Source organism: Rhinolophus sinicus, chromosome 5, assembly GCF_057876585.1.
Source record: "Rhinolophus sinicus isolate RSI-liver-muscle chromosome 5, RSI-T2T, whole genome shotgun sequence".
Taxonomy (NCBI): Eukaryota; Metazoa; Chordata; class Mammalia; order Chiroptera; family Rhinolophidae; genus Rhinolophus; species Rhinolophus sinicus.
The window spans coordinates 10,781,001-10,806,748 of record NC_142505.1 but is presented as its reverse complement, the minus strand read 5'-3'; the positions used below and the strand labels follow the sequence as shown (position 1 = coordinate 10,806,748).

Sequence of the window (25,748 nt, the reverse complement as noted above, 5' to 3'; positions counted from 1 at the left end):
TATTGGGAAAACTAATTTGTAGATACTGGAGGGATGTGCTCACAATTTTTACCAATAAGGGTATGTCATCAAAACGTTTTGAGACCCCTGGTTCAAAGAAGGTGATTTTCCACCCTAGTGTTAATGAACCCACCACTGTGTCAGTTATGCTATTGAATATATACACTTCATTCATTCATTCATTCATACATTTATATAGGATCTACTAGGCAGTTGCTTTGGTGACATTTTGTGGCAGTTGCTTTGGATTCTGAATCGGTTGTTTTTCTGCCACCTCATGGCTGGAAGAAGTTTCGGCAGGCTTCAGGCATTTGGGGGTGGAGGAATGAGTAATGGAGGCCTCTTTTCTCGGGCTTGCCAAGGGGTCTTCTTAGTACTTAGCATGTCTGGGTTAGGCTTTGGGGAAACAAATGAGATGATTTCAGGTGAGAGCTGTTCAGTTGGCCGAGGAGAGGTTTCGCTGCTCAGAACAAAGGCCAGTTTCTCCTCACTTAGCAGCTGAGACTCGGGAGCTCTCACACATACTCTTTGCCTCCAGTCCCCTCAGGTCTCTGGGTTAACCTGTCACAAAACATAAATCAGCTAAAGAGAGATCATCACTGTCATGGGGGGCGGCCTGCGGGGTCTCTGCTCCCGCTCCCCGCATAAGAACGCAGGACATGGTGAGGCCAAAAAGGAACACCCACGGAGCCATAGATGGGGGAATCATACCACTATATTCTCTTTGGAGGCAGGATCCACACGATCTGCAAACCGTGCTTGCTAGCTCAGCCACCATCTTCTTGCTAGCCCCCATTTTCTGCTAGCGTAGCCACAGCAGTTATATTAGTGGCCAATGGCTCACTGGTTACAGCTGACGGCCAACTAGCCACAGCTGATGGCCATCCAATCACAGTTGATGGCCATTTACTACCTGAGCCAGCACCTTTCCACGTGAGGGCGAGAGCCTGGAAGCTGCACTCCTGGCTCTGTCCCCACAGTCACATAAGAGCCGACACCCAGCCACTCTCTTCTCAGGAGAAGCTAATTCACTGGATAACTCAACCACCGCTCCTGTGGGTTTCTTCCTCCTCGTCTATGAGAAGTGAGAGTGGAGAACTAGAGCAGTGCTCCTCAAATGATCTGTTTTCCCTTTTGATCATTATTTATTTACTTCCCTCAATGGAAGATGAGGATTTGGGTCTTTCCCTACCTCTGTCTCACACACACACACACACACACACACACACACACACACACACACACACACCGTTCTCATCCATCCATCCTCCCAATATAATAAGATAATAATTTTAGTAAGATCAGTGTTTACATAATTATCACTACATAAAAGTGATTCACGGCTGTATTAGTTTCCTGTTGCTGCTGTAACATATTGCCCCAAACCTGATGGTTCAAAGCAACACGAATTTATTCTTGTGCCGTTCTGGATGCCAGAAGTCTGAAATGAGTCTAACAGAGCGAGATTCAAGGCTCCTCCTGGAGGCTTCGGGGGAGAGTCCATTGCCTTGCCCTTTCTGTTTTTTAGAGGCCACCTGTATTCCTTGGCTTGTGGCCTCTTTCTCCATCTTCCAAGCCAGAGGCATAGTATCTTCTCTCTCATTGACTGTGCTTCCCTCTACTTCGTCATCGTATGGCTTTTTTCTTCTCTAGTCAAATCTCTCTCTGCTTCCCTCTTATAAGGATACTTGTGTTTACATTGGACCCATCTGGATAATCCGGGATACGCTCTCCATCTCAAAATCCTTAATTTAATCATGGCTTCAAAATCCCTCTTCCCATGTAAACTAACTTAATCATGGGTTCTGAAGATTAAGATGTGGACATCCTTGGGGGGCCATTTCAGCCTACTATGATAGCTGAGCGGTCTGTTACATTACGATCGTTTTTCCTTTCCCGTGTGACTTTTTGTTTCTCTGTGGTTAATAACTGCCTTTTTTGTTTGCTTGGCTTTTCAGATGTTTCTCACCAAATCAACTTCCTTGTACTAGATTCAAGCACATATCAATTTTGCCTTCTAAGGAACCCACCTGCCTGGCACGGTTTGACCTGCCCCCTCCTGAACTGGTGGCTGTGCTGGCTTGCTGCACAGCTATTCCTTAGGATCTCCTGTCACTACCACGCTGGGAGTCCTGCTGCCTCTCTCGCGTGTCAGATCTCTCTTTTCTGCATCCCACATCTTCTTTCTCAGTTTACACCTTGGTTTTGGTGGAGCAATTTATCCAATAGCTTATTAGAACTGATGCACGAGGGATAACCCATTTTGAAATGTTATGTGTCTGAAACTGCCTTTATTTTCCCCTCGCCCTGGACAGATAGTTTGGCTGAGTGTAGAATTCTAAGTCAGAAATCATTCTCTGTCAGATTTTGAAGGATTTGCTCAGTTGTATTTTAGCCTCCAGTGTTGCAATAAAGAAGTCCAAAGCCATTCTGATTGTTGATCGCTTTGTGTGAAACCTGTTTTGTTATCTCTCTGGAGACCCATAGGCTATTTTCCCTAGTGTTCTGAAATTTCACAATGATGAAATTGCTTTCTCTTTGCCTAGCGTCCCAAGAGCTGAGCTTGCGGCAGAAGGCTTACGGGCTAGTATTATTTTGTTTGAGAGTGCAGTCTTGGGGAACACATGAGAGTAGCAAAAGTGGGGAGAGATGACTTGAGGATGCATTGTCAAGCTGACTGCTGCTACGTGCAATTGATTGCACGATCCGATAGACCTGGCCAAGAAGCTGCATAAGTTGAATTCAGGACCACTTGAAATTTCCCACTGGCTGCAGTCTCCCAGATCAAAGGTTTGCTCCACTCGACATAAATTTCCCCATACTTCCAGGCTGTGTGCTCCTCAGCACCACAAACCTGCTAGTCATGGCGGGGAGCAGGTGACAGGCACAGCGCTTATGGTGAGACCCTCAGGATGTGCCTATAGGTGGCAGAGAGAACCCCATGGAGCCATTGCTGTGCAAGCTTTGGCTTTTAATGGCTGCAGCAACAAACTGTCTCCATGACTACGGAACAAGCAATGCTACTGCTAGGGCTGACCACATCAAAATGCAAATGCATGAGTGTGTGTGAGTGTGTGTGTGTGTGTGTGTGTGTGAGTGTGTGTGTGTGTGCATGCAGATGCCCACCCACGTGTGTTGGGGGGGGTTGCAAATAATTGAATTCACTACAGTGCAAGTCTTGTTTTTAACCAAGAGGGCACCCTTGTTTTCAGCTTGGGGGACCCTTGCACTATTTCAACGTTCAGTATGTAAATGCTCTCTTAAAACTCCTGCCTTCAGTGTGGTCCTCCTGCCGTCAGTCGTGCCAGATGCCTCCCAGCACATAGAGGCTCTGGCTTTCTCTCTCCATGGAATAAACCCTGGGCTTTAGCTGGGTGCAGGAGTGGCAGTTACTTGGCTTAGCAGTATGGATCAAGAGGTCTGGGTGTCCACCTCCTTCTTAAGTAGACTTTCAACAGTGCTCTGGTTTTCGATTTGCCTTCACACCTCCTCTGGAGGTACCTGGTGGCACCAATCCTGAACGTGTTGGGGGCTTCTGCCTTCCCGTTTAGAAGTCAGGTTTCTCAGGTCTGCTAAGGCCACTGCCACTCATTCCCCTGCTTGCTTTCCTGAATGTTGCTTGCAGTGACCTCTTCTCTTTGTCCTTATGGGTTTGTCCCTTAAAAAAATAAGAGCGCTTTGCTATCATTTTAGTGACGTTTGAGGAGGGAAGAGAGGGAATCGTGTGTGTTCCAGTCACCGTTTTGAACAACAGCACTGCTTTTCTAAATCAAATTGCCTGGCCCTAAGCCAGCCCTCACCTACGTGACCTAACATCTGTCAGGCAGCCCCACTCAATTTGTCTCTAGCAGAAGTCTTGGCTTTTGAAAGCAAAGGCCTTTGTATGCTCTTCTGGGGCAGGAAGAGGCCCGCTCTCCGGGTTTGCTCGCTTGCTTGGAGAAGGGTGGCAGGGAAGGGGACAACTCTCGCCCTTTGAGGCTTCTATCATGGCAGAGAATACACTGATGGAGTCAGCCAGACCCAGGTTTGAATCCCGCCTCTGCCACTTAGCTATGAGGCTGTGAGAAAGAAACGTAAGCTCAGTTTCCTCAGCGGGCCTCCTTTTCCTCAGTGCCCTGTGTGAACCATGATGCCTCCTTCTAGGGAGGCGGCAGGGAGTAGATGAGCTGTTGTGAGCCAGGTACCCAGCACAGGAGATGTCCCTAATGCTGGCTACAGTCGTCGCCATGGAGTTCCCTGGAGGGAGGACCTCTGTGCCTCCAGGTGCTTCCATCGGTGGCCCTAGACATGGCTGCCCTGTTCCTCCCTCGTCCTCCTCAGCTCCAGGCCTCCTGCTCTATGCCCTGAGCCCCAACTTTGAAAACACCTTCTAGCATTTTATGTCCTAACTAAAACGCAGCAAAGTGGGCCGAGAGTTAAAATTTCAGTTTCTATTACTGTTCTTGAAGCATCATTTTTATTTTGGCTGAGCCTTTGCGGAAACAATTTCTTGAATTGCTTTTCTTATTTTCATGAGGGTGTGGAGACTTCATTTGGATCCCAGATCTCTGCCATCTCTAACTGTAACACTCTTCTCTCTATTGTTTTTATAGCTTGCATTTTCTAGGGGCTGTTCTCCCTGTTTCTTGTCTATCCTTGGCTGAGAACCATCCCTTTCTAAGACGCCATTTGGTCTTCATTTCCATCCCCAGCACTAGCCATTGACATTTGTTCAACAGGACGTTTCCATCACATCACAGGGTTACTGCGTCCTTGAAGTTATGCTATGGAAGTGAAGCAACAGAACCTGGGCAGGCAGCCAGGGACTCATTTGCTTGGGGTAAATGAGATTCAAATCTGAGCCTCAGGAGAACTTCCAACTACCGCCCTGCAGTGGACCTTTAGCCACCCTCACCCCCCACCGCCATAAATCCCCAAGGCCAAATATTAAATATCTGTAGTGCTTTTACCTGTTCAAAAATGCTTTTCTTCAAGCGTGCCAAGGAGAGCATTTGCTTGGGCAGATGAGGGAAGTGTGAGGAGGAGATGAAAAGAGATTTTCATTTTCAAGAAAGACTTTGATCTGTCCTTAAGAACCCCCTGTGTGGACCACCATTTACTAGACTGAGCTGGCTTCTTGGATGCAGCACCCTCTAAATTACTGCAAGTCAAGACTGTGAAGCCACAGGAAGTTGTTGAAAGAGGCAGCAAAGGGGCAGCAAAATCCCAGGTTCCTTCCCACATTTAGCCCCTCCCTGAACTCCCCTCTGTCTCCCAAGGTTCTCGAGTCAAGCTTCATCAATCTGTGGTGCAGTGAAAAGGGCTCCAGGAAACTCGCATCCTGCCTGCCACAGACCCACTGTGTGACCTTGAGAAGGCACTTCTTGAAATCTCAATTTCTCTAACTGTAAAATCACCACTTTAGTACATATCTTGGGAGGCTTTGAGAGCTCCCGGTACATGGTCTGTACTTGGTAAGTGCTATGGTTAATACTAGGACCTGCTGTTTTCACCTAGCAAGTCAGATAGTACATTCCATTTCCTGGCGACAGTCTTGAGAATGCTTAAGATGAGAGCAACTTGGGCACCTTCTGGGTTTGGAAGAAGCAGGAAGCGTAGAACCTGCCCTGTTTTGAGATCAATCCTGAGACCTAATTTAAGGACAGCAGATTGTTAGCAACCTGCTTCTGGTGTTACCTCTCAAGATTTGAGGGGGACAAATGGCGGCATTTTCTCACTGATATTCTTCTATTTCATAAAGAAGGACACAATCCATAATTGAATTATTTTCATTTTGGAAGAAAAATAAATGTAGACTGAAAACGTTTTTATTTTCCCTCAATTGGCTCCAACACAAACAGACTGCCACTACCCTGATCTCACTCAAGCCTCACTTTACAGATGACCTGACCAGTCCCGAAGAGGGTAAACGTCCTTTTGGAGCAGGGCCCACCCCTGAGGCCCAGTGCAGTCTTTCGGAATCAGGGCTGCAGCAGGGGCTGTGGGTGGCCGCCCCTCCCCAGGGTGGCCCAGTGATGAAGTCACCACCTCTGGAGCCCAATTGCCTGGGTTCCTGTCCTGGTGCTGCCCATGCCAGCTTTGGGCCACCTTGATTCTCTGGGTCTTGTTTTCCTCACCTGTAAAATGGAATAATAATACTAATACCTTGTAAGACCTGCATGCAGATTAAATGAGGTAATAAAAGTGGTTTAAACCTTCCCAGTGAATACTGAATAAATGTTAGTTATCATTCCTTTTTTTTTGTTTTTTTCTTTTTCCTGGAAATTGGGCAGGCCAGAAACGACAGGAAAAAAACTCCTTCCTTGTCTTGAAGTTGCTGATGTGGAAGGAAAGTCACAGCTCTCCAATGACGCTGAGCAAGGGGGTCCTGGCCGGGTGGTGGCTTAGGAGACAGGCAGCCCCGGAGTTCTGCCGACCGTGGAACACACAGGACCCCGCAGATCTGACTAGGAGAGGGACACTGTGTGCCTGGAGGTTCTAACGGGCTGTGCATGTCGCCTTCGCCCCCAGACGCCTGTGCTTGCCCAGTTCCTCCTGCCTGGGGCCTGCCTCTGGGTTCAGCCACGGGAAGCAGGGTTTGACCAGGTCTAGCCGCGGCCTTACTCACAGGACTAACATGTGGTTCTAATTCAGTGCTCTGACAATATGCTCATGTATTCCCTCTCACACCGCCCATGGTTTGGTCCTGAAAATTATTTAACTGATCTTTAAAAACTGGAAGAGCAAGTCCAAATTCTAACATTTCTGGTAGTCTCACTCAGAGGCTGAGTAGCGACAAATCTGTCATCAGCCAGTGGGGATGTTTAGAAGAGGGCAGAGGTCAGGGGACAGCACAGAAGGACACCTTAAGTGACGACTCCAGACCCAGAGCCAAACTCAATTTATATCACACACACACACACACACACACACACCATTGTCGTCACATGGCTTTCCTCTGCCCCTTCTCCACCCAGGAAACTCCCACCAAGAAACACTTTACAAGTATTTTGTGATTTTGCCTGTTTTCCTGCAGAGAGGCACATGTGAACTCTGTCTTCTCTCCACCTTCCCTGTCCAGCATGTTATTCCTCACCCATGGCGGTTTGGTGGAGGACCCGGTTTTGTCATCTTTTTTTGAGTTGAGAAAAGATGGCTTTACCCATATCATTCCCTCTGCAGTGGGAATGATGGCGTGAAACACGGCGTGTGTCAGGGCATTCTGGGAGGCGGTCTGGGGAATGGGAGCTAGTGCCCAAAAGCGAGGCAAAATCCTGACTGGATTTCCCCAAAGTCCAGGAGCATTCCTTTCCCTGTGACCCGTCAGAAATGAGAAAAAGTCTCCTGCTAGCTGTTACAGTACACACTGTAATTAAGTCCTTTCCTCCAAGTGTTCTTGTTTCTCAAACTGTCTCTGTGCAAAGACCTGCAGCGTTTGTTGGAATTTGTTTTTAAAAAGTCCTTCTCAAAAAAACTTCTCTATTTGACAGAAGACTCCCCATGCCACAGGTATACCTGTGGCCAGGTCTCCGTCAGCACAACCTGAGCCCCCTCTGTAGTGACAGCACGATGCCCTTATTATTTAAGGGACAGATGCTACACTTCATTACTAAACCTCCTAATTGTTTTTCTTTTCGAGGTACAACATTATAATTCAGTATTTGTATACACCACATAGTGTTCACGACTGTAAGTCTAGTTACCATCCATCACCATACAGTTTAAACTGCCATATTGTTATCTGACCAAGGACACACATTGCGCCCAACGGAAATCACCAACGGATCTGGATTAGCTGGGTTTTGCTGTGATAATGCTGCATCACAGGTAGCCTCACCATCTCAGTGGCTTGCAACAACCTACACCTTTATCTTTTTTACAGGGCGGTGGGTAGGCTGGACTCAGCGGTGTGGTTGGGTTGGCTCCAGCCTGGGGGTTGGGTTCAGGTCTGCTCCAGGTGCCACAGCTGGGGCGTGCTCCTCTCATGGTGGAGGGCAAGTTTGCAAGGAGGCAAGTCAAACCGCACAAGCACATTTAAAGCCTCCACTGGACATGGCATGTGTTATATCCGCTTACATTCTGTTGGCAAAAACAAGTCATATTGCCAAGGTCAAGGACAGTGGGCAGACAAGTGTACTCCACCTTCAGTGAAACCATGGCAAGGTGAGGAGGAAGAAGGAATTGTGAGCAAATAATATCATCATTGACACTTTGCCTTCCACCCAGCATGGGGGCAATGGCAGGGAGTAGGGAGGTGGCTGCAGTCCCCTGCAGCACAGCCCTGGGCTTCGCAGTGGGCGGGGCTCCTTACTGCTTCCCTGCCTTCCCTTCCCACAGTTGCCAGGGAACCCAAACCCCACACCCTTGTTAGAATCTCAGTCTTTTCCTTTTAACTCTCCTACATATTTCCCTCCTGGCTCCCACCCTTTCTCTCCTCTCCTTCCCACATGCCCTTAAGCCAAGCAATTCCTTCCGGTTTCTTCCTGGATATCTTTGGATGGAGTCTCTGCAGGACGAGACGTTTCTCACAGCCGACGTGGCCTTCTCCTGGCTTACACTTAGGTTTTTATGATGAAAGAGTTTCTTTTTCTACCTCTGCCTTGAGTTGTGCTCCCAAATATTCCCCAATTTTTTTTCTTTTCCTCTGACATTACAATGTGCCAAAATTCAGGAAGGGGGGTGGACATTTTTCAGATTCCAGAACGGTAGTGGGAGTTCGGAAAGTAGGGGCAGAAAAACCCTGACCCCACGACTCATTTAAACGTACCAAGCCAGGTAGTGGGCCCTTTGCTCTTTCAACGCATGTGTTTCCCATGCCAATCCTTAGGGATGGATGATCTCACTCTCCCCCATTTTGTAACTGAGGAAATGGGGCAGAGAGGTTGTGTAACTTGCCCCTTGTAGCACAGCTCAGAAGGACAAAAGCTGGTCTAGAAGCCCAAAGCCCATTCCATATGCTTTTCCACTACCCTTTTTTCACTCCTCTTCTTCTGCAGCTGGACGTGACTACTGGGCTAGCGGGCATCTTCCCTAAGGAATTAAGAGTGGGAGGTGGGGATTTGAGGAGGAAGGAGAAATAGGCCCATGGTAGGACCAGACAGTGAAGGGCACACTGTTCCTCTTTCCCTCCTGCCACCATCATCACAGGGTGGAAAAGACCGTGTGTATTCTCTGGATGGGGAAATTGGGGATGGGGGTGGCAGGTTCAGCTGGCAAGTGTGCGGCCATGGGATCAGTTGGGTTCCGCCAGCAAACCTTCTAGTATATTATGCGTCATCCCCCTTTCTCCTTTCTCTAAAGTACTCTTTATTATTCAGCTGAATATTTCTCTTCAGAGGATGTTTTTTCGGTTTGATCAAAGCTGCCTTTCTTTTCCCAAAGCTTTACTTGTGTGGCCCTGCAGGGACACCGGCTCATAGCCGTTTTGAACCTTGCTCTCTGTACAACTGCACAATTGCCAACTTTCCCCAGGTTGTCTGAAGCCAAGTAAGGCCGACAGAGGGATCAAAACATTCTGTCTTCTGGAGACATTTTAAAAAGATGATTTATTTCTCCCTAGTGGTATCCAAAAGTTGGAGAACGCAGATTATGAATCCAACTTGAAAACATAATTTTCTTTGTAGAAGGGTAAAAAAAGCCAGACAGACTCCTTGTCCATGGCCATTTCTCCTTTTAGTTTTAATTTGAAATATTAGCATTCCTGCGAGCTGTGTGAGCCTGGGCAAATCTTAGCACTCAGGGCCTTTGTTTTCTCATCTGTAAAATAGGAATGATATGAATGATTCCCATTTCCCTATGTTCTTGTGAGGATTAAAGGAGATACTAACTGGTATATGATGAAAAGTTAACATCACCAAGGAGTGGGACCCAACGACTTTATCTCTTGGGGTCTCCTCTGTAGAAATCCTCACAATTTCCCCCAGCACTGGCTATTCGGTGCAGCATTGTTTGTTATAATAAAAATTGGAAATGATCAAAATGTCCTTCCTGTCGAGGAAAGGGCAAAGAAATTATGGCATATTTCCATATGAACTCTTATGCAGCGGTTAAGTAACTCTATATTGAAAAAGACAAAAAATGGAAAAAGCCTCAGGCCATATTGTTGTGTCAACCAAAGCAAGTGGTGGAATAGTCACCTCCTTTATGCTAAAATAATTACCACGTGCAGCAGACTGAAAATGAGTCTTCAGTCCAAAACACAGTGGCTCAAACAGCTCTTGGCAGCTCTACTCCCCTGGGGTCATGCAGGTTCCCCGGCTCCTTCCTTCTGGTGGCTCTGCGGGGTCCAAGCAGCAGAATCCCCTGGAGAACTTGTTAAAACACAGGTTGCTTAGCCCATTTCTGACTGAGCAGTTGGGAGGGTGGACGGTGCTGAGAATTTGCCTTTCTGACAAGTTCCCAGGCGATGCTGATGCTGTTGGTTCAGGAGCCACCCGTTGAGAAATCACTGCCCCAGGGTGGGTCCTTGCCAACCCGTGCAGAGCTGGTGCTGCCACATCTGTGAACCAAGAGAGAAAGGCTGGGCAGCCAACTTCCTTTTGAGCAAGTAGGGCAATGTCATGCAGGGTCCCAGCCCCCACTCCCCGCACAAGAACGCAGGATATGGCGAGGCCAAAAAGGAACACCCACGGAGCCATGAATAGGGGGTTCATACCACTATATTCTCGCTGGTGGCTGGGTTGGAGATACAGGAAGTAGGATCAACATGATGTGCAATCTGCCGTCTGCTTCTCTGCCAACCAACCAACCCACCAACGTAGTCACAGGCAGGCAGCAGTGGCTGACTCCTGCCGTGGGCAAGGACTTAGTCATGTGGCCACCTCTGGCGGTAAGGCAGGCTGGGCAAAGTCATCTGTAGCTGGGCCGCTGTGTGCCCAGGAAAAGGGGACAGCATGTTTGTGGGAGACAACTAGAGGCCTGCCGGAGTGGCCCTGGGACTCACACGGAGAGGAAAAGAAAGGGCCAGCACTCAGCAGTGGGGACAGATGTGGAAGAGATTCTTGGTGCTTGGTGACCAGTGTTGTATGGCAGTTTATTCAGAGGGGAGCCCAAGTCTACCTGCATGTATCAGCAAAGGCTACCCCTGGAAGGTGAGCAAGCTAAACTTTGAAGCAGGAGCACTGGCTGCAGTGCTGGTCCCCTCCTGAACGCAGCTGGGGGTTACTGTGCCTGGGCTCTGCTCTTTTCACTTTGCCAGCATCCAGGATGGGCCTTCATTCACCATCCACACTGTTTTGTGGGTTGGGGCTGACATTTTTCCCAGGTCTCAAACTTTCTGTTTCTACCCCATCCCCCAGGCATTTGGGCTCTGGAGAAAGCTGCGTGGCAAGAGGCGTCTGGTGGTGACATTTTGCCTCTTACTGACTCTGTCTGTGGTGGCTGTCACCCGTTTCCCTGCACAGCGTCCAGACGCCATGGAGCCCCGGCGGGTCACCAGCACTCCCGCCCCTCACAGCCCACAGGCTCTGAGCTCCCGCCGGAGGCAGCAGGCAAGAAACCTGCGGTTCTGGAGAGGCTGGGCCCTGCCCAGGAATTCCATTCTGGTGTGTGCTGAGGAGCAGGGCCACAGAGAAAGAGTGAACAGCAGCAGGCCGTCCCCAGGAGGGGACAGCAGGCGCCCAGGGAGGCTCAGGAGGGACATTCCTTTGGCATCTCTAGGAGATTCGAGACTCAGTACCCAGCATCCTGTGCTCCTGAGGGAGGATGAGGTCAAGGGGCCAGGAGCCAAAGGCCTGGGCCCCGCCTGGCATGATGGTCCCACCCAGAAGGCACAGAGTGAGATGGGCATCCTGGTTGGCCCCCTCGCAGAGCAGTGGAGAGTTGCTGATGGACCAACCCTCCAGCCCCATCCAGTGGAAGGCAGGGATCTGCCAGGAGCTGGGAACAGAGCCTTGACCGGTGGGCGGCAAGCAGGGGACCCCACCCCGGCCACAGGGACTCATCGGCGTGGCTCTGTTGGGGAGCTGCAAGGATCCATCTGGTGTGCCTCTGAGACCCCCGCGCTGCCGACTGGCTTGAGGACCAGTGGGCAGGTGCCCCCATGGTTCACAGAGCATGATGTGCAGACCCTCCGGCTCTTGGCCCAGGGGGAGGTGGTGGGCAAAGCCAGGGTCCCTGGCCACGGGCAGGTGGTACAGGTCGGCTTCTCCACCGAGGGTGCCCTTCAGGACGTGTCTCCTGGACTCAGCCGACTCTGCTCCCAGGGCCTCTGTGGCCTGATCAAGAGGACTGGGGACCTGTCCGAGGTCTTGTCCTTCCACGTGGACCGGGTGCTGGGGCTGCACCGGAGCCTACCCGCTGTGGCCCGGCGCTTCCACAGCCCCCTGCTGCCCTACCGCTACACAGACGGTGGTGCGAGGCCTGTCATCTGGTGGGCACCCGACGTGCAGCACCTGGGTGACCCAGATGACGACCAGAACTCTCTGGCCTTGGGCTGGCTGCAGTACCAGGCCCTGTTGGCGCGAGGCTGTAGCCGGCCAGGCCAGGCCCAGTGCCTGGGCATCCACCACGCTGAGTGGGCACGTCTGGCACTCTTTGACTTCCTGTTGCAGGTAGGTGGAGCGGGGCTGGGTGGGGCAGGGCTGGGCTGGAGAGCAGCAGAAGTCGGGGATTTGGGGTGAATCAGGACACGGGAATTGCCGACCTGAGGATGGATGGGAACTCTCCTCCCAATCCTTGTCTTTGGGCACCTGTTTTTGTTACTTCTCTGCCTCTGTGTTTATCCATCCAGTGGAATAGCTCGTATCAGCTCACGAGTGGCCGCTGCTCCCTTCAGAGGCGGCCATGCTCTACTTACTGTCTGACACGCATCCACTGTCCCGCCCCGAAACCTCTGAACGGTATTTGTCTGCTTGTGTGTGTTTGTCTCCAGTCACTGGACTGGCTGGTTCCCCGCGGTATTTCCAGCCCCTCGTCTGTGTCTCCACGGCTGCTTTGTGGAAGGAGGAGCAAGCGGCCTGCTGGTCGGCGTGGGCTTTGCCATCAGCCAGGCTGGGGTTTGAATCCCCCTCCCCAGGTCCCTTCTTTCTGTATGACACTGAGCAGATTACTTCCCCTCTCAGTTTCACTTTCCTCACCTCTAAAATGGGACTGGGTGTCCCTTGGGCCTGGTTATTGTAGCACGTGGTAGTTCCAGACTGTCAGTACCTGCCTGAGCCCCGGAGTCTGCTCTGCCCAGCATGTGACAGGCTGGGAGCTGAGGAATTAAAGCCCTCCAGACAGTGTTGGGATGGAGGGGTTTTCCAGACCATAGGACTTTCAGTGCTGAAACTGGGGGCATCCTGGGCAAACTGGGAAGGCTGGCCATGCCTCCTCCAGGAGCAACACCTCCTTCTGGGTGTGTAAGGCCCGGCTCCCTGGCTGGGGTCACTCCTCAGTGCGTGTTCTACATGTCTCTCTGAGTTCCCTACCAGGATTGAGCCCAGGTCCCTGCAGTGTCATGGCTGGCCCTTCTGACTCACTCCCTCTGCATGTGTTTTTGGATCAGTTCTCAGATAAACTGCTTTTCCTTGAATTCTCATCTCAAGGTCTGTCCAGATGATAACACTGAACTTGGGTGGTTTCTGCACACAAGATCGTTTGTGGAATGTACTTAATACCATGCCTGGCGGGTGGTACACACTCAATAAGAAGCCGGCACTGTGCCCACTTTACAGGAATGAACTCATCCAATTTTCATGGCACACTTACAAGTGAGATATCACACTTATCCCAATTTTAAAGTTGAGAAATTGAGGCCCTGAGAGGTGAAGTCACTTGCCCAAGGTCACGGCTGATGGAGCAGAGCCGCAGCCTGGACGGTCTGACTCCAGAGCTTACCCTCTCTGTCACAGAGTCACTATTAACCGAGCCATGACTTAGGGCAGGAAAAGGGACTTTGCTGGGATGCCCTGGGGCCTTGAGGTTGGAGGCACCTCCTTGCAAAGCCCCAGCCCAGCTGATGTGCACACAGCAGCTTTCTGCTCCACACAGAGCCCCTCTGTCCATCTCGTGTGGTTGCGGTGTGGGACCCTTCCTTGGCTGCCAAGGCCTGCTGTGGGGACAGAAGTCTCAGCAGCCAAAGCACACACAGGTTGGGTGTGTGGTCAGACGTGACTCGGCTGGCCTCGTGCCACCTCTTCCCTGGTCTGCTGAACACCGGTCAAGTCAAACATCCCTGTCTGGCTGACGCTGCCTTCCTAGAAACCACTGGCAAGTCGGAAAGAGGCGGGGCTGTGGGTTTCCAAGCACAGGAAGCTGAGGTACCTTCTGACTGGGGAACCAGGTACAAATTCCACATACAGCCCATTCTGCAGTATGCTTGCTCCTTTGTTTTATTTTATCCAGTTTGAAGCCTGGTTTTTCTGTGTTTGTGTATCATAACATACCATTTACCAAGACACAAAATCCACAAGCATTGCACACACACACATTCCTTATACCCCCACAAATCATACCCTGTGCTTTGTAAATCCCACATAGTGTATTAGTTAGTGATGGCGGAGGTAATGTTGCATAACAAACCTGTCCAAAACTCACTGGCTTAAAACACCAGCTCTTGTGTCCTTGCTCCAGGGTCTGTGGGTCAGTTGGGTTTTACTGAGCTGTGGGTCTGCTGCTCACTTCTCATTCTGGAGCCCAGGCTGCACCATCTGGGGCAGACTCTCCTTATGGGAAATGAAAGAAGCCCAAGAGCTCAACCAAACTGCAGGAGCACATTTAAGGCCTCTGCCAATGCTACTTCTACTAATATTCCTCTGGCCAAAGCAAGTCAATGGCCAAGCCCAATGTCAGAGATGGGAAGCATACTCTGCCCAGACTGGAAGGGGGAGAAGAGAAAATATTTGCTGGGCAATAATCAAATCAATCACACACATCCCAAACAGACACATTATATGCTTCCTTATACAAGAACCATATATGCCCACATGTACCACAGCCACACACACTCACACGCACACCATTCACATGAATCATACACCCACATATATTCCATGTGGTGCCCAGACACTGCTGTGGGCATCTGGGGCTCAATCCTGCTGAGACCTTTTGGGGATTGTGTAGGACATATCTCAGAATTGTCCGACCCAGGGCCCAAGGAAGCTAGGCTATTTACCCACCAACTCCGAACCGTCATTGGTTGAGACAGCTCCTGAGGGTGTGGATTTCCTGTCACTTGTAGCGTGGTCGGGTGCCAGCCAGCCAAGCATGGTGCTGCACCCAGAAAGGGCCTAAGGCAGAGAGCCACAGGCGCTTGTGCAAAGCATTGGTATGTACAGGAATTGTGAGCACCAAGCGCAGATGGGTGAGATACCAACAGCCCCTGCTACTTATAATGACGTGAGGTCACAAACAAGCTTCAGCAGGCCAGTGTTTCCAGGTTCCAGTGAACTGGTTTCTTCTGGATGAGACTGGCCCATTTCCTTCCCAAGGAGCCCATTTCAGTCATTGGTGGTCCTGTGTGTGTTCCTTATTTTGAGTCCATACCTATGGCTTCGGTTCACGGGTATCTCCTCTGGCTTGGTCTCCCTGCAGCATCAGGTGTTTCATCAGTTACAGAGGAGCCCAGATCACGACCAATGCCAACCTCTCAGGCTTCCAACCAGAGGCCTGAACTGTAATAGCAGCTACCACTTATGAAGTGCAATGTCTGATACAGACCACACACGTGAACCCACGTAAGTGCCACACAGAGTTAAGAGATGAGTGCTGTGTTCCTCCCCATCTCACAGATGGTGCAGCCAAGGATGGACAAACAACCTGCTGGACAAGGGTTGTTTGCAGGGTGATGTTGAGCCTCTTTCTTATGTTTAAAACAGGGTCTAGATTAGGGTAAGGTGTGATAGAATTCTAAACGGTCCCCAAGGTCACTCCCACCCACCACCCACGCCCTGCCAGTATTAACCCCTTCCCTTGAGTGTGGGCAAGACTTGAGACTATGATGCAATATCACGCCAATGATGAGGTTACTAATCATTTAACTTTGAGTTAATTAAAAGGGAGGTGATTCCGGGTGATCCTGACCTAATCAAATGAGTCTTTCAAGGAAGACGAAGCATCTGAGAGATTTTCCTGCCTCAAGATGAAAGTAAACAGCCATACTATGAACTGCGTGTGGATAAGGGAGGCCTCTGGGAGGACTCAGATTCCCTGGGGACCTAATCCTACAACTTTGAGGAATGGTTTCTGCCAACAACCCAGATGAGTTGAGGAGAGAAACCCGAGCTATGGGGCCAAATGAGATGTAGGCCTGGCCACCCCCTCGAGTTCAGCCCGGTGAGACCCTGAGCAGAGAAGCTGGCAAAGATGTGGTGGACTCCTGACCCACAGACACTTGGAGATGATACATGTGTTCTTGTAAGCCGCTAAGCTTCTGGTACTCTGTTGTGCAGCAATAGAAAACGAATTTATGAGGCAAGGGAGGGCCCCAGGTGAAACGCTGTAGCAGAGGCTCACTCTCAGGCGGTTACAACCTGCACTGCAGGACCAGAGAGCGGGAACCTCCCTCAATTGCTTCCACCTCACCCTCGTCCTGCCTCTGTTTAGACTTTGTTTTAACTCTCTCTTTTTTAAACTGTTCATATCTTTGCCCCCAGTTTCTGTTGAGTTGTTGGTCTTTTTCTCAATGATTTGAAGAGCTTTTCATCATTTAAACAAATTAGCCTTTTGTTTTCCTTGTATTGTAATATTTTTCTCAGGTTCAATTGTCATTAAGCTTTGTTTACAGTCTTTTTGCTGTGCAGAAATTTAACAAATTTTTACGTTGTTAAAATTATAAGCTTTTCTTTTGTGACATGTAGGTTAGTGTTAATACATCATGTTTTAAAAGGCTATCCCCAATTCAGGGTTATTTTTAAAGTTCTCCCATGTGTTTTTGTGTGTCTTTGATCCATCTGGAAGTTATTCTGGATTAATAGAAAAGATGCAAAACAAAGATTTTTATTTTTATTTTTTCAAATGGCAGCCCAAATGTCCCAGCACCATTTGCTGATTAATCAATCTTTTCCCCAGTCTGAAATGTTGCCTTAACCATATAGTCAATTTCCATATGTATGTAAGTCTATTTTTGGACTCCTTTCTGTTCCAGAGAAGGGTCTATTTATATGCCAGAATCACACTGTTTTAATTACTACACTTTATATTTTATGTTAATAACTAGTAGGGCTTGGTTTTTCTCATTGCTCTTTTTTAGAATTTTCCTGATATTCTTGCATACTATTCTCATTTGAAATGTAGAGTCTGCTTATTACTTCCTTCTCCTTCCCAAGTCCTTTTGGGAATTCACTGGAATCAAATTAAATTTGCATGGACTAAGAGAGAGAATTTACATCCTAAAATATAGAGTCTTGTAGCCAAGAATAGGATATGTCTCCCCATTTATTCATGTTCTTCAAAGCATTTTTCTTTAGCCGGATCCTCACTTTCATGTTGAGTTATTTATTATTCCTGACTAATTCGTCTTATGTGGCCATTGGAAATGGGATCTTTCTTTCCATTATATGTCCTGGCCGGTAGCTCTTGGTCTGTGTGAAGGCTGTTATTTCTGTGTAGTAGTTTGGTTACTGGCTTCCCGCTAACTTTGCATTGCTTCAACAGTTGCTTGGTTTGTTCTGGGTTTTCCAAGTACACCATTTCATCCGCAGAGAATGCAGTCTCTTCTCATCGTCTTTTCTTTCTTTCTCCTACCTCATTACATTGATGGTGCCTCCAGAGCAATGGTAAATATTAATAGCATGATGGACGTGACTTATTTCTATAGACTTGGGACAATTTCTAGTGTCTTGCCATTAAACCTCATGCTGGCTCTTGACTGAAGATATGATGAAGAACTCAATAATTCCTGCTTTATGAAGAGTGTTTATTGTCAGGAATGGATGTAAAATTTCATCAGAAGCCTTTTGAGTGCCCGGAGAGATCACAATATCCCCCTCTCATGTGTTCAAGTGGAGACTTTTGTTGGTGTCCTAAAGGGGACTCATCCTAGCTGTCTTGGTTGGAACCTACTTTGCTGTGGTGGCTGCTGGTTTTTGTGTTGATGTTTTAAATGTAGAGTGGTCTACAGATGTCTTTTTAGATGAAATCTAGTTCTTCTCAACCCATCTCCTCAAACCCCATCAGCTGGTCTATTCACCTGAATCCTAAGCTGGTGCCTGACTTCTGGCCTCAGGCTTGGGGCAAATGAAGCATCTAGCTGTTCTTCCCTGAAGCTTCTGGAAGGTTGTGCTTTGTCGGACACATGGGGAACACTACAGGATGAGGCCTCAGAGGAGAATGAGAGTGGTGCCCAGGAACCCACTCGTCCCCCACGCTCTGACCTCCCCAAAGCTTCATGAATTCTCCAACAGCCAGTCAGTGTGGGGCCAGCCCACTGCCCTCCTTGGTGAGAGAAGCTGCCACCTTGCGGTAACCTGACCCCCAGGCAGCGAGCCAGCCCAGCTAAAAGCCACCCTTTTCACCCAGAAGGACCCAGGCCTGTGCCTCCAGGTTGGGGCAGGGACCCTGCATGGGGGTGGAGCCACTATTCAGCCCCAGATCCATTTGAACTCCATCCCAGGGGTCAGAAGCATGGCCCACAATGCAGGCCAAATTCACTTCTCCACCTAGTTTTGTACAGCCCATGAGCTAAGCATGGTTTTAGTATTTTTAAATGGTTGAAAAGGTTGAAAGAAGACTATTTTGTGACACTTAAAAATTATATACAATTCAAATTTACTTGCACATATATAGTTTTTTGGAACATAGTCATGCATATTATTAGTTTGCATATTATCTATAATATATATTATACATTGTGCACTGCAGATGCCGTGATGGAGACCTCATTTGAGCTCTAATTGCCTCACCCTTCCTGAGTTTCGGGGAGGCAGAGCAGAGCTGGTTTTGAGCCAGGCAGACCTTCATTCAAACCCCAGCTGTACTGCTTTTACCTTAATGACCTTGGGCATGTGTAATGCAGGGTCCCTGGTCCTGCTCTCGGTGGGTGGACACAGAATATGGTGAGGCCAACAAGGAACACCAATGGAGCCATGGGTAGGGGAGTCATACCACTATATTCTCAATGGCGGCTGATCGAGACACAAAAGCAAACATACGCCAGTACCCCAACAAGAGGTCTTCCTGCACCCCCATCTCGCTGGTGGCCAGCGAGACACAGGAAGTAGGATCAACACAATCCACAATCTGCCATCCACTTCTCTGCCAACCAACCAACCCCACTTGCTAGCTGCAATCCGCGCTTGCTAGCTTAGCCACGACAGTTATATCAGTGGCTAGTGGCTGACCCGTAACAGCTGATGGCCAACTAGTCACAGCTGATGGCCATCTACTACCCAAGCCAGCACCTTTCCACGTGAGGGCCGAGAGGCTAGAAACTGCTCTCCGGGCTCTGTCCCCACAGCATGTCTGGGGTAAGTGTCCCCATGTGTAAAGTGGAGGTAATAAAGTCTTCCTGGCAAGGCTGCAGTGAGGTACGAATGGGATAGAGACAGCAGTGATGCTGGGATGGTCATCTTGAGTGATGCTGTCTTCTGACACCAGCCAGTTCTCCAATAGCAGCTGCGTGTCCAGCAATCCAATTCTGACGCTCTCTCCCTGTAGTAAGTGTCAGATCCCACAAGTGAAAGGGCTCAGTCCCACAAGGCTGCCCCCACTTCAGGTGCCAGTCCCACATCCTTGGCTAAATGTTCTTCTGACCAACTGGCTATAAACGGGGAGTTCTCAGGACCCCTCCTCAGGTTTGATAATTTGCTAGAACAGCTCACAGAACTTAGGAAAACACTTAGTTTATATTTATTCATTTATTATAAAGGTTACAAATGAACAGCCAAATGAAGATGTATACAGGGTGAGGTCCGGAAGGGTCCCAAGCCCGTGGGGTTGGGGTGCACCACCCTCCTGACATGTGGATATGTTCACCAAGCTGGAAGGTCTCCAAATCTCATGGCTCAAGAGTTTTTACAACCCAATCTCCAGCTCCCCTCCCCTTCCTGGAGGTTGGAGGGTGGGGCCAAAAGTTCCCACCCTCTATTGGCTTGTCTTTCTGGGGACTAGCCAGTTTCCTGAAGCTATCTGGGGGCTCCCCTGATTCACCTCATTATCATAAACTCAGGTGTGGTCAAAGGGGCTCATTATGAATAACAAAAGACGCTGCTATCACTCGGGAAATGCCAAGGGTTTAGGAGCTCTGTGCCCGGAAGGTGGACCGAGGCCAGATGTATTTCTTACTGTAGAACATCGAGACACTGTCATGGCTTTAGTGGATGAAAACAACTGCGTATTTGCCCTGGGGAAGCCCTGGCTGTTCTGCATCACTGGGAGGGGCTGTCCTAGGATCCTGCCAGAGCTAGGAGTCACAGGACACTCCTGAGTCCTGAGGACTGAGAGAGGGAGCGGGGGCTGCCTTTCCGTGAGTGCCATCTGGGTTCCTGCATGCTGCCTCCCTCTCCCCGACTTTCACTCCCCTCCACCGTGACTCTGTCTCCTTTAGCTTGGTCTAGACAGTTGCCCCAACTAGAGTATGCCACCTGGAGCTGGTTTCTAGGTTCCCAGGCTGGCACCTTCCTCGCCAGGGGTGTTCCCAGGCTTCCCAGTGTAGACTAGCCATTCTGCAAAGGCAGGACCTGCGTCTCCATCCTGGGTGTTCCCACACAGGACTCTTTCAGGAACCGAATACACTTTGCGTCCTGAGAGTTAGGCAGCCGATTCACCATCCTAATTGGTAGAGCCGGGGTCCGCAGACCTCCCTTTATTGCGACTCAATCACCAACTGTGGATTTAAGGAGATGACACAAACCCTTGGTCCCACAAATGTGAAGCCCTCCTAGGATTTGGATTACTCCTCCTGTTGCCCTCACCAGGCGTACTGCCGTGATTTGCCCCACACCAAGCCTGAACTCAAAGCTTGGCCCCATGACCTCCAAGCACTTCCCAAGGGCACCAACTTCACTGGGGGAATGGGAGGCTCACGGAGGGCACCTCTCATACCCTCAGCCTCTTGCTGCTCCTGCTTCACTTCTCTCTTCCTCTCTCCTCCTCCTTCTACAGCAACAAATGGATTTTTCCTCTTGTCCCATGCAAAGCAAGTCCTACCACACCCAGCCCTCTTGACATCTCACCTTCTGCCCTAAGCACTCATCAAGGTATTGTATCAAACCAAGTTTCCTTCCTAAGAGGAAAAAGGGTGCGTCTTTTCCACCTCGCCCTTCCTGTAAGTGACGGTGACACCCTGCTGTCCCCAGTCCTCACCTCTGTCTCTCCTCCACTTCCTAGCCATCCCAACCTTTTCCAAACCACCTTCCCCCTTCCACTCCTATCCCTTTCCTATCTTTCTCCCCATAGTAAGAACCTCCGCCCCCCACCCCCAGCGGACTCTGCCAGCTCTGCTTTTAGGTTTCTCCTTTCTCGACCTCTGTGTCCATTATGTGCACAGCAGATAACGTCCCCTGTAGGTCAGGGCTGAGGTGGTGTCACGTTTCTACTTAATTCCTGGCCTGCAGCATGTAACTCCTTCCTTCTGAAGACAGCTGCCGAAAGCAGGTGAGTGGGAAGTGTTCTTATGAGAATCCTCTGGTTCACTCAAAATGTCACGTACACAAATGTCACGTACATACGTGTGTATGTAGGGGACTCGAGGCACAGCTCCTCACACTGGACCCCACACCACTTGAGAATTCCTACTTCAGGCCTCCAGTGTGAAATGAGCCCGTACGGGGAGTGCCCTCCTCCTTCCCCACTTGGATTCTTTCCTGCTGCGGGTGGAAGGACTCTCCACTCAGGAGCTGTCTGGATGCTCATTAAGGGACTTTTATCTCCGAAGAAGGGAGATGCAGCATTTGCTGCTTAAAGAAAAAGTGGAGTCACGTGTGGGTCTCCTCTGGTTGACGAACAGCCAGAGTCCGGAGGACAGTGACCTCAGGCCAGAGTGCAGGAGCAGCACTGTGGAGGAAGCAGTGGGTCTTGGCCTGAGGTGTGAGCAGACAGCTCTGGTGGGCAGGGTCAGCTGGCCAGAGGAGCAGGGCACCAGCCCATTAGGAGCTGGAGGCCAGCAGCAGAGCCACTGAGCAGGGCCCTGTGTGTGGCCGGGAGCAAGTGCCCTGATGCTGGGCCTGGAGGCAGGCGCCGTGCCCCACGCCCTCAGAGGATGGTGTCCCCACAGGTCCATGACCGCCTGGATCGCTACTGCTGTGGCTTCGAGCCGGAGCCCTCGGAGCCCTGTGTGCAAGAGGGGCTCCGGGAGAAATGCGGGAACCCCAGTGAGCTGCGGTTGGTCCACATCCTGGTACGTCCCCTTGTCACCCGGACTCCAGCCCTCCTGTCTCCTTCTGAAGATGCTGTTCGTGAGTTTCAGAGATCATGTCAGGCTGGGGGTCCCCAGTCCTGTTCTTTTCAGCAGCAGAACCCTTTGTTTGAATAATGTAAAACTGACAAATTGGAGCTCTGAGAATGTGGTTGAGCTGGGCGTGGGGTGGGGATGGAGCCGTTTTCACCCGCTCCACGGTCCCCGAGGGTCGCCAGGGTGCCCCCTAGGGCTTCTGGACGCCGAGTGTGAGAACTGTGTGTCTCGTCAGACGTCCTCCTTCTGCCAGTCATTGAGGAAATTATGACTTGGAGCCAGGAAGGGCACTTCCAAGGCCACATGGCTGGTGGCAGTGACAGGGTCCTCTCCTAGGACCTGGATGGTGCCCAGGCTGGTGTGATCAGGGAAACACTGCTGCCTCCCATTAAAACCAGAGCCCAGGGTGGGAAGTGATGTGCTGAGGCCATCAGAGAGGGGATGGAGTGGCAGGAGAACATTCCTACCCAAGGAGCAAGGTGCCACGCTGGGAGGCTTTCCCGAGCTTCTCATCCAGTGAGGCCGGTTGCACTGGGGGGTCATTGTCAGCATGGAGCCTTCACGCAGCTCACAGCAGCCTGGAGGCCAGGGCCCCTGGGGGAGTCGCTGGGTGGTGGGAATTCTCCATCCCTGCCCCACAGGGCCGTCTATCCTCTTCCCTGGAATAAGGTGAGCCTTTTCTATCTACCATTTACCCCTAGTGGGCAGCTATTCCACAGACCCCTGAGGACTGCAGATTTCAGAGGGAGGAGTCAGCAAGCTTTGAGAAATAGATGATCCCTGATGAGGCAGAGAGAGGGAAAGCTGGGGTCCTAGAGACCAAAGTTCATAATTTAAGCCTAGGTGTGGGGACAGAGTCCCAGAGAGCAATTTCCAGGCTCTTGGCCTCACGTGGAAAAGTGCTGGCTCGGGTAGTAGATGGCCATCGGCTGTGACTAGTTGGCCATCAGCTGTAACCAGTGAGCCATTGACCACTGATATAACTGCCGTGGCTGAGCTAGCAAGGGCGGATTGCACTTAGCAAGGGGTTGTCGGTTGCTTGGCAGAGAAGTGGACTGCAGATTGCAGGTAGCAAGTACGGTTAGCAAGCGGATTGTGGATTGCGGATCCTGTGGCTCCTGCTTTCTGTATCTCCAACCCGGCCGCCAGCGAGACTATAGTGGTGTGACTCCGCTATCCATTGCTGTTGGTGCTCCTTTTTGGCCTCACCATATGCTGCCTTCTTGCGCGGGGAGCGGAACCAGAGTCCCCACATCACACAAGGTCACTAGAGAGAATTATGGGAAATTACTATGGACTCTTGGAGAACGCATAGGAATGGGATGTGTGCATGGGGGTGGGAGGAGGAGGCCGGCAGAGATGGCCTCTCGTCCCCAACCACACCATCATTCGAAGGTGCTAAAGAGTTTCCTGCTGCTGATTTTAATTTTGAAGAGGTTGAGGAGGTACTAAACTCTTCTCCCGTGGGGATGGAGCGCGGTCAGTGTTCCCAGAGGATGACGGGTATCGTGTGTTCTCCATGATGCTCAGGGGAACACCCAGGTGCACGGGGGCACAGGTGGCACGTAGTGGGGGTGAGCGTATGTGTGTGTGATACATCCTGCAGCCCTGCTGCCAGCTTACCTCTGTCCCTGCCGATTCCCACCCACACTCCTCACCCTTTTGACCACCAGTGCAGTGGGACCTTGTGCAAATTACTTCACTTCTTTGTGCCTCTGTTTCTGTAAGATGGGGCTCACTAGATGGTGCCTGGAAGCACTGAGCATAGTGCCAGCATAGAGTAAGCTGACTGCTCAGCCCCTGGGGACTATCGGGGCAAGTAGCAGGGGGGATGGATGGTGAGATGGACTGCTCAGGCCCTCCCAAGCCCCTTCATCCTGCCAGTGTTCATGGGTGCCCACTCGGCTGCACCCTTCTCCACCTCTGTCTGTCCGTCTTCTTCCCTGAGGTCCGGAGCAGTGATCCCTCTCACCTGGTCTACATTGATAACGCCGGCAACCTTCAGCGCCCTGAGGACAAGCTGAACTTCCGGCTGCTGGAGGGCATAGATGGGTGAGGGTCAGAGGGGTTGGGTGGAGGTTCGGGGACTGAGGCTCGACAGTCCTGCTGTAGACGTGGGGCCTCAACCCAGGGCTGCTGAGAAGTCTGCCATGTACCAGACAAAAGCTGTTGGATCTGAGCCTTAGGAGGGGGTGGGGGCCCCGGGAAAGCTGAGTGGAGCTACAGTCAGCAGGCCCTTCAACTCCTGGATGGAGTGCCCCCACCCCAAGTATCCATAGGGCCACCGGGACCCACAGAACACTAGGTGCCCTGGCCTGGCTGGGGGAGTGAGCCTGGAAACCTGCCTTCCCTGCTTACCCTCAGCAGGTAGCTCAGCCTTCCTAGGGCTCTGTCTGGCATTTGCCCAGCAGAGCAGCCGGCATTTCACCAGGGAGAGCAGACTTGACTTGCCCAGCTTTTCTGTGGGATGGGACCCATCCGAAGGTTTTATCCCCCGCCTGCTTTCACAGCTGAGCAGGTCTGCGGGCCCCTGATAACTAGTCAGCGGAAGTGGCCCAAGGGACTTTGCAGGCTGACTTTGCCAGGGTTCCCCAGGTGTGCAAGTTCTGGCCATCTGGTTTTGTCCTTCCCAGGAACTCTCTGAGGTCACTTTTGCTTTTCCTTTCTGTTTTGGCGCTCGGGGAACCCTGCTCCAGGTTTCCTGAATCTGTCGTGAAGGTTCTCGCATCAGGGTGTCTACACAATATGCTGCTCAAGTCGCTGCAGATGGACCTGGTGTTCTGGGAAAGCCAAGGCGGGCGACAGGGGCTGAAGCAGGTGCTCCAGACTCTGGAGCGGCGAGGACAGATCCTGCTGGGATACATCCGGGATCACAACATGACACTCTTCAGGGATGAGGACACGTGAGTCCCCGCCACTGCCCCCCAGGGCTCTCACCTCGCTGCTGGGTGCTCACAGCACGAGTGGGTGAGCACCCATCCTGATCACTGCACTTTCTTGCGTTCACCCATCCTGAAGACAAATGGGAAAAGCCAGAAACCGGAGAGCACCATGGATGTCACAGGATGTCACCTGCTTGGGATGGTGGAGGTGGTTGTGGGTATTGGGTTTTCAATCTCGCCACATTCCTTTCTGCCTTCTCAGCTCTGGCTATTTACTCCCTTGCACCAATAAATACATTCAAGAATGTTCTATGAACTGTTTAATATATTGTAAAATTGTGTACCCCACATGCATATGCAGAGTGGGACACCTGTGTGTGTGTCTTTTCTGTGTGTGTTTTTTCTGCGTGCGTGCATGTGTGTGTGGGTTTTCTGTGTGTGTGTGTGTGTGTAGACGTGTGTATGTGTAGGTGGCATGTCTTCATGCCCTCACACATACATAAGATAAGCCTAACAGGGTCTTCATAGAATTGTGCTTGTGGCTTAGAGCTGCTCTGGCTGAAAGTGGACTCAGGTCT

The 25,748-nt window shown here is 50.6% G+C and overlaps 1 protein-coding gene across 7 annotated transcripts in view; it reads left to right on the top strand.

Annotated features, from left to right (window-relative positions):
• GASK1A (golgi associated kinase 1A) overlaps nt 1-25,482 on the top strand; it is a 49,681-nt gene extending 24,199 nt beyond the window's left edge. For 3 of the 7 annotated variants that reach the window (XM_019727503.3, XM_019727506.3, XM_019727504.3), the window contains exons 2-5: nt 11,277-12,530; nt 22,112-22,234; nt 24,237-24,340; nt 24,985-25,482. In XM_019727503.3, the coding sequence (XP_019583062.3) occupies nt 11,277-12,530; nt 22,112-22,234; nt 24,237-24,340; nt 24,985-25,195 (1,692 nt within the window). In that variant the 3' untranslated portion in view covers nt 25,196-25,482. Of the gene's footprint in view, nt 1-11,276; nt 12,531-15,492; nt 15,636-21,000; nt 21,493-22,111; nt 22,293-24,236; nt 24,341-24,984 lie in introns of those variants that run through there. The other 4 variants (XR_016021263.1, XR_016021265.1, XR_016021264.1 and 1 more) reach the window with 4 other exon arrangements.
• The last annotated feature ends 266 nt before the right edge of the window (nt 25,483-25,748 follow it).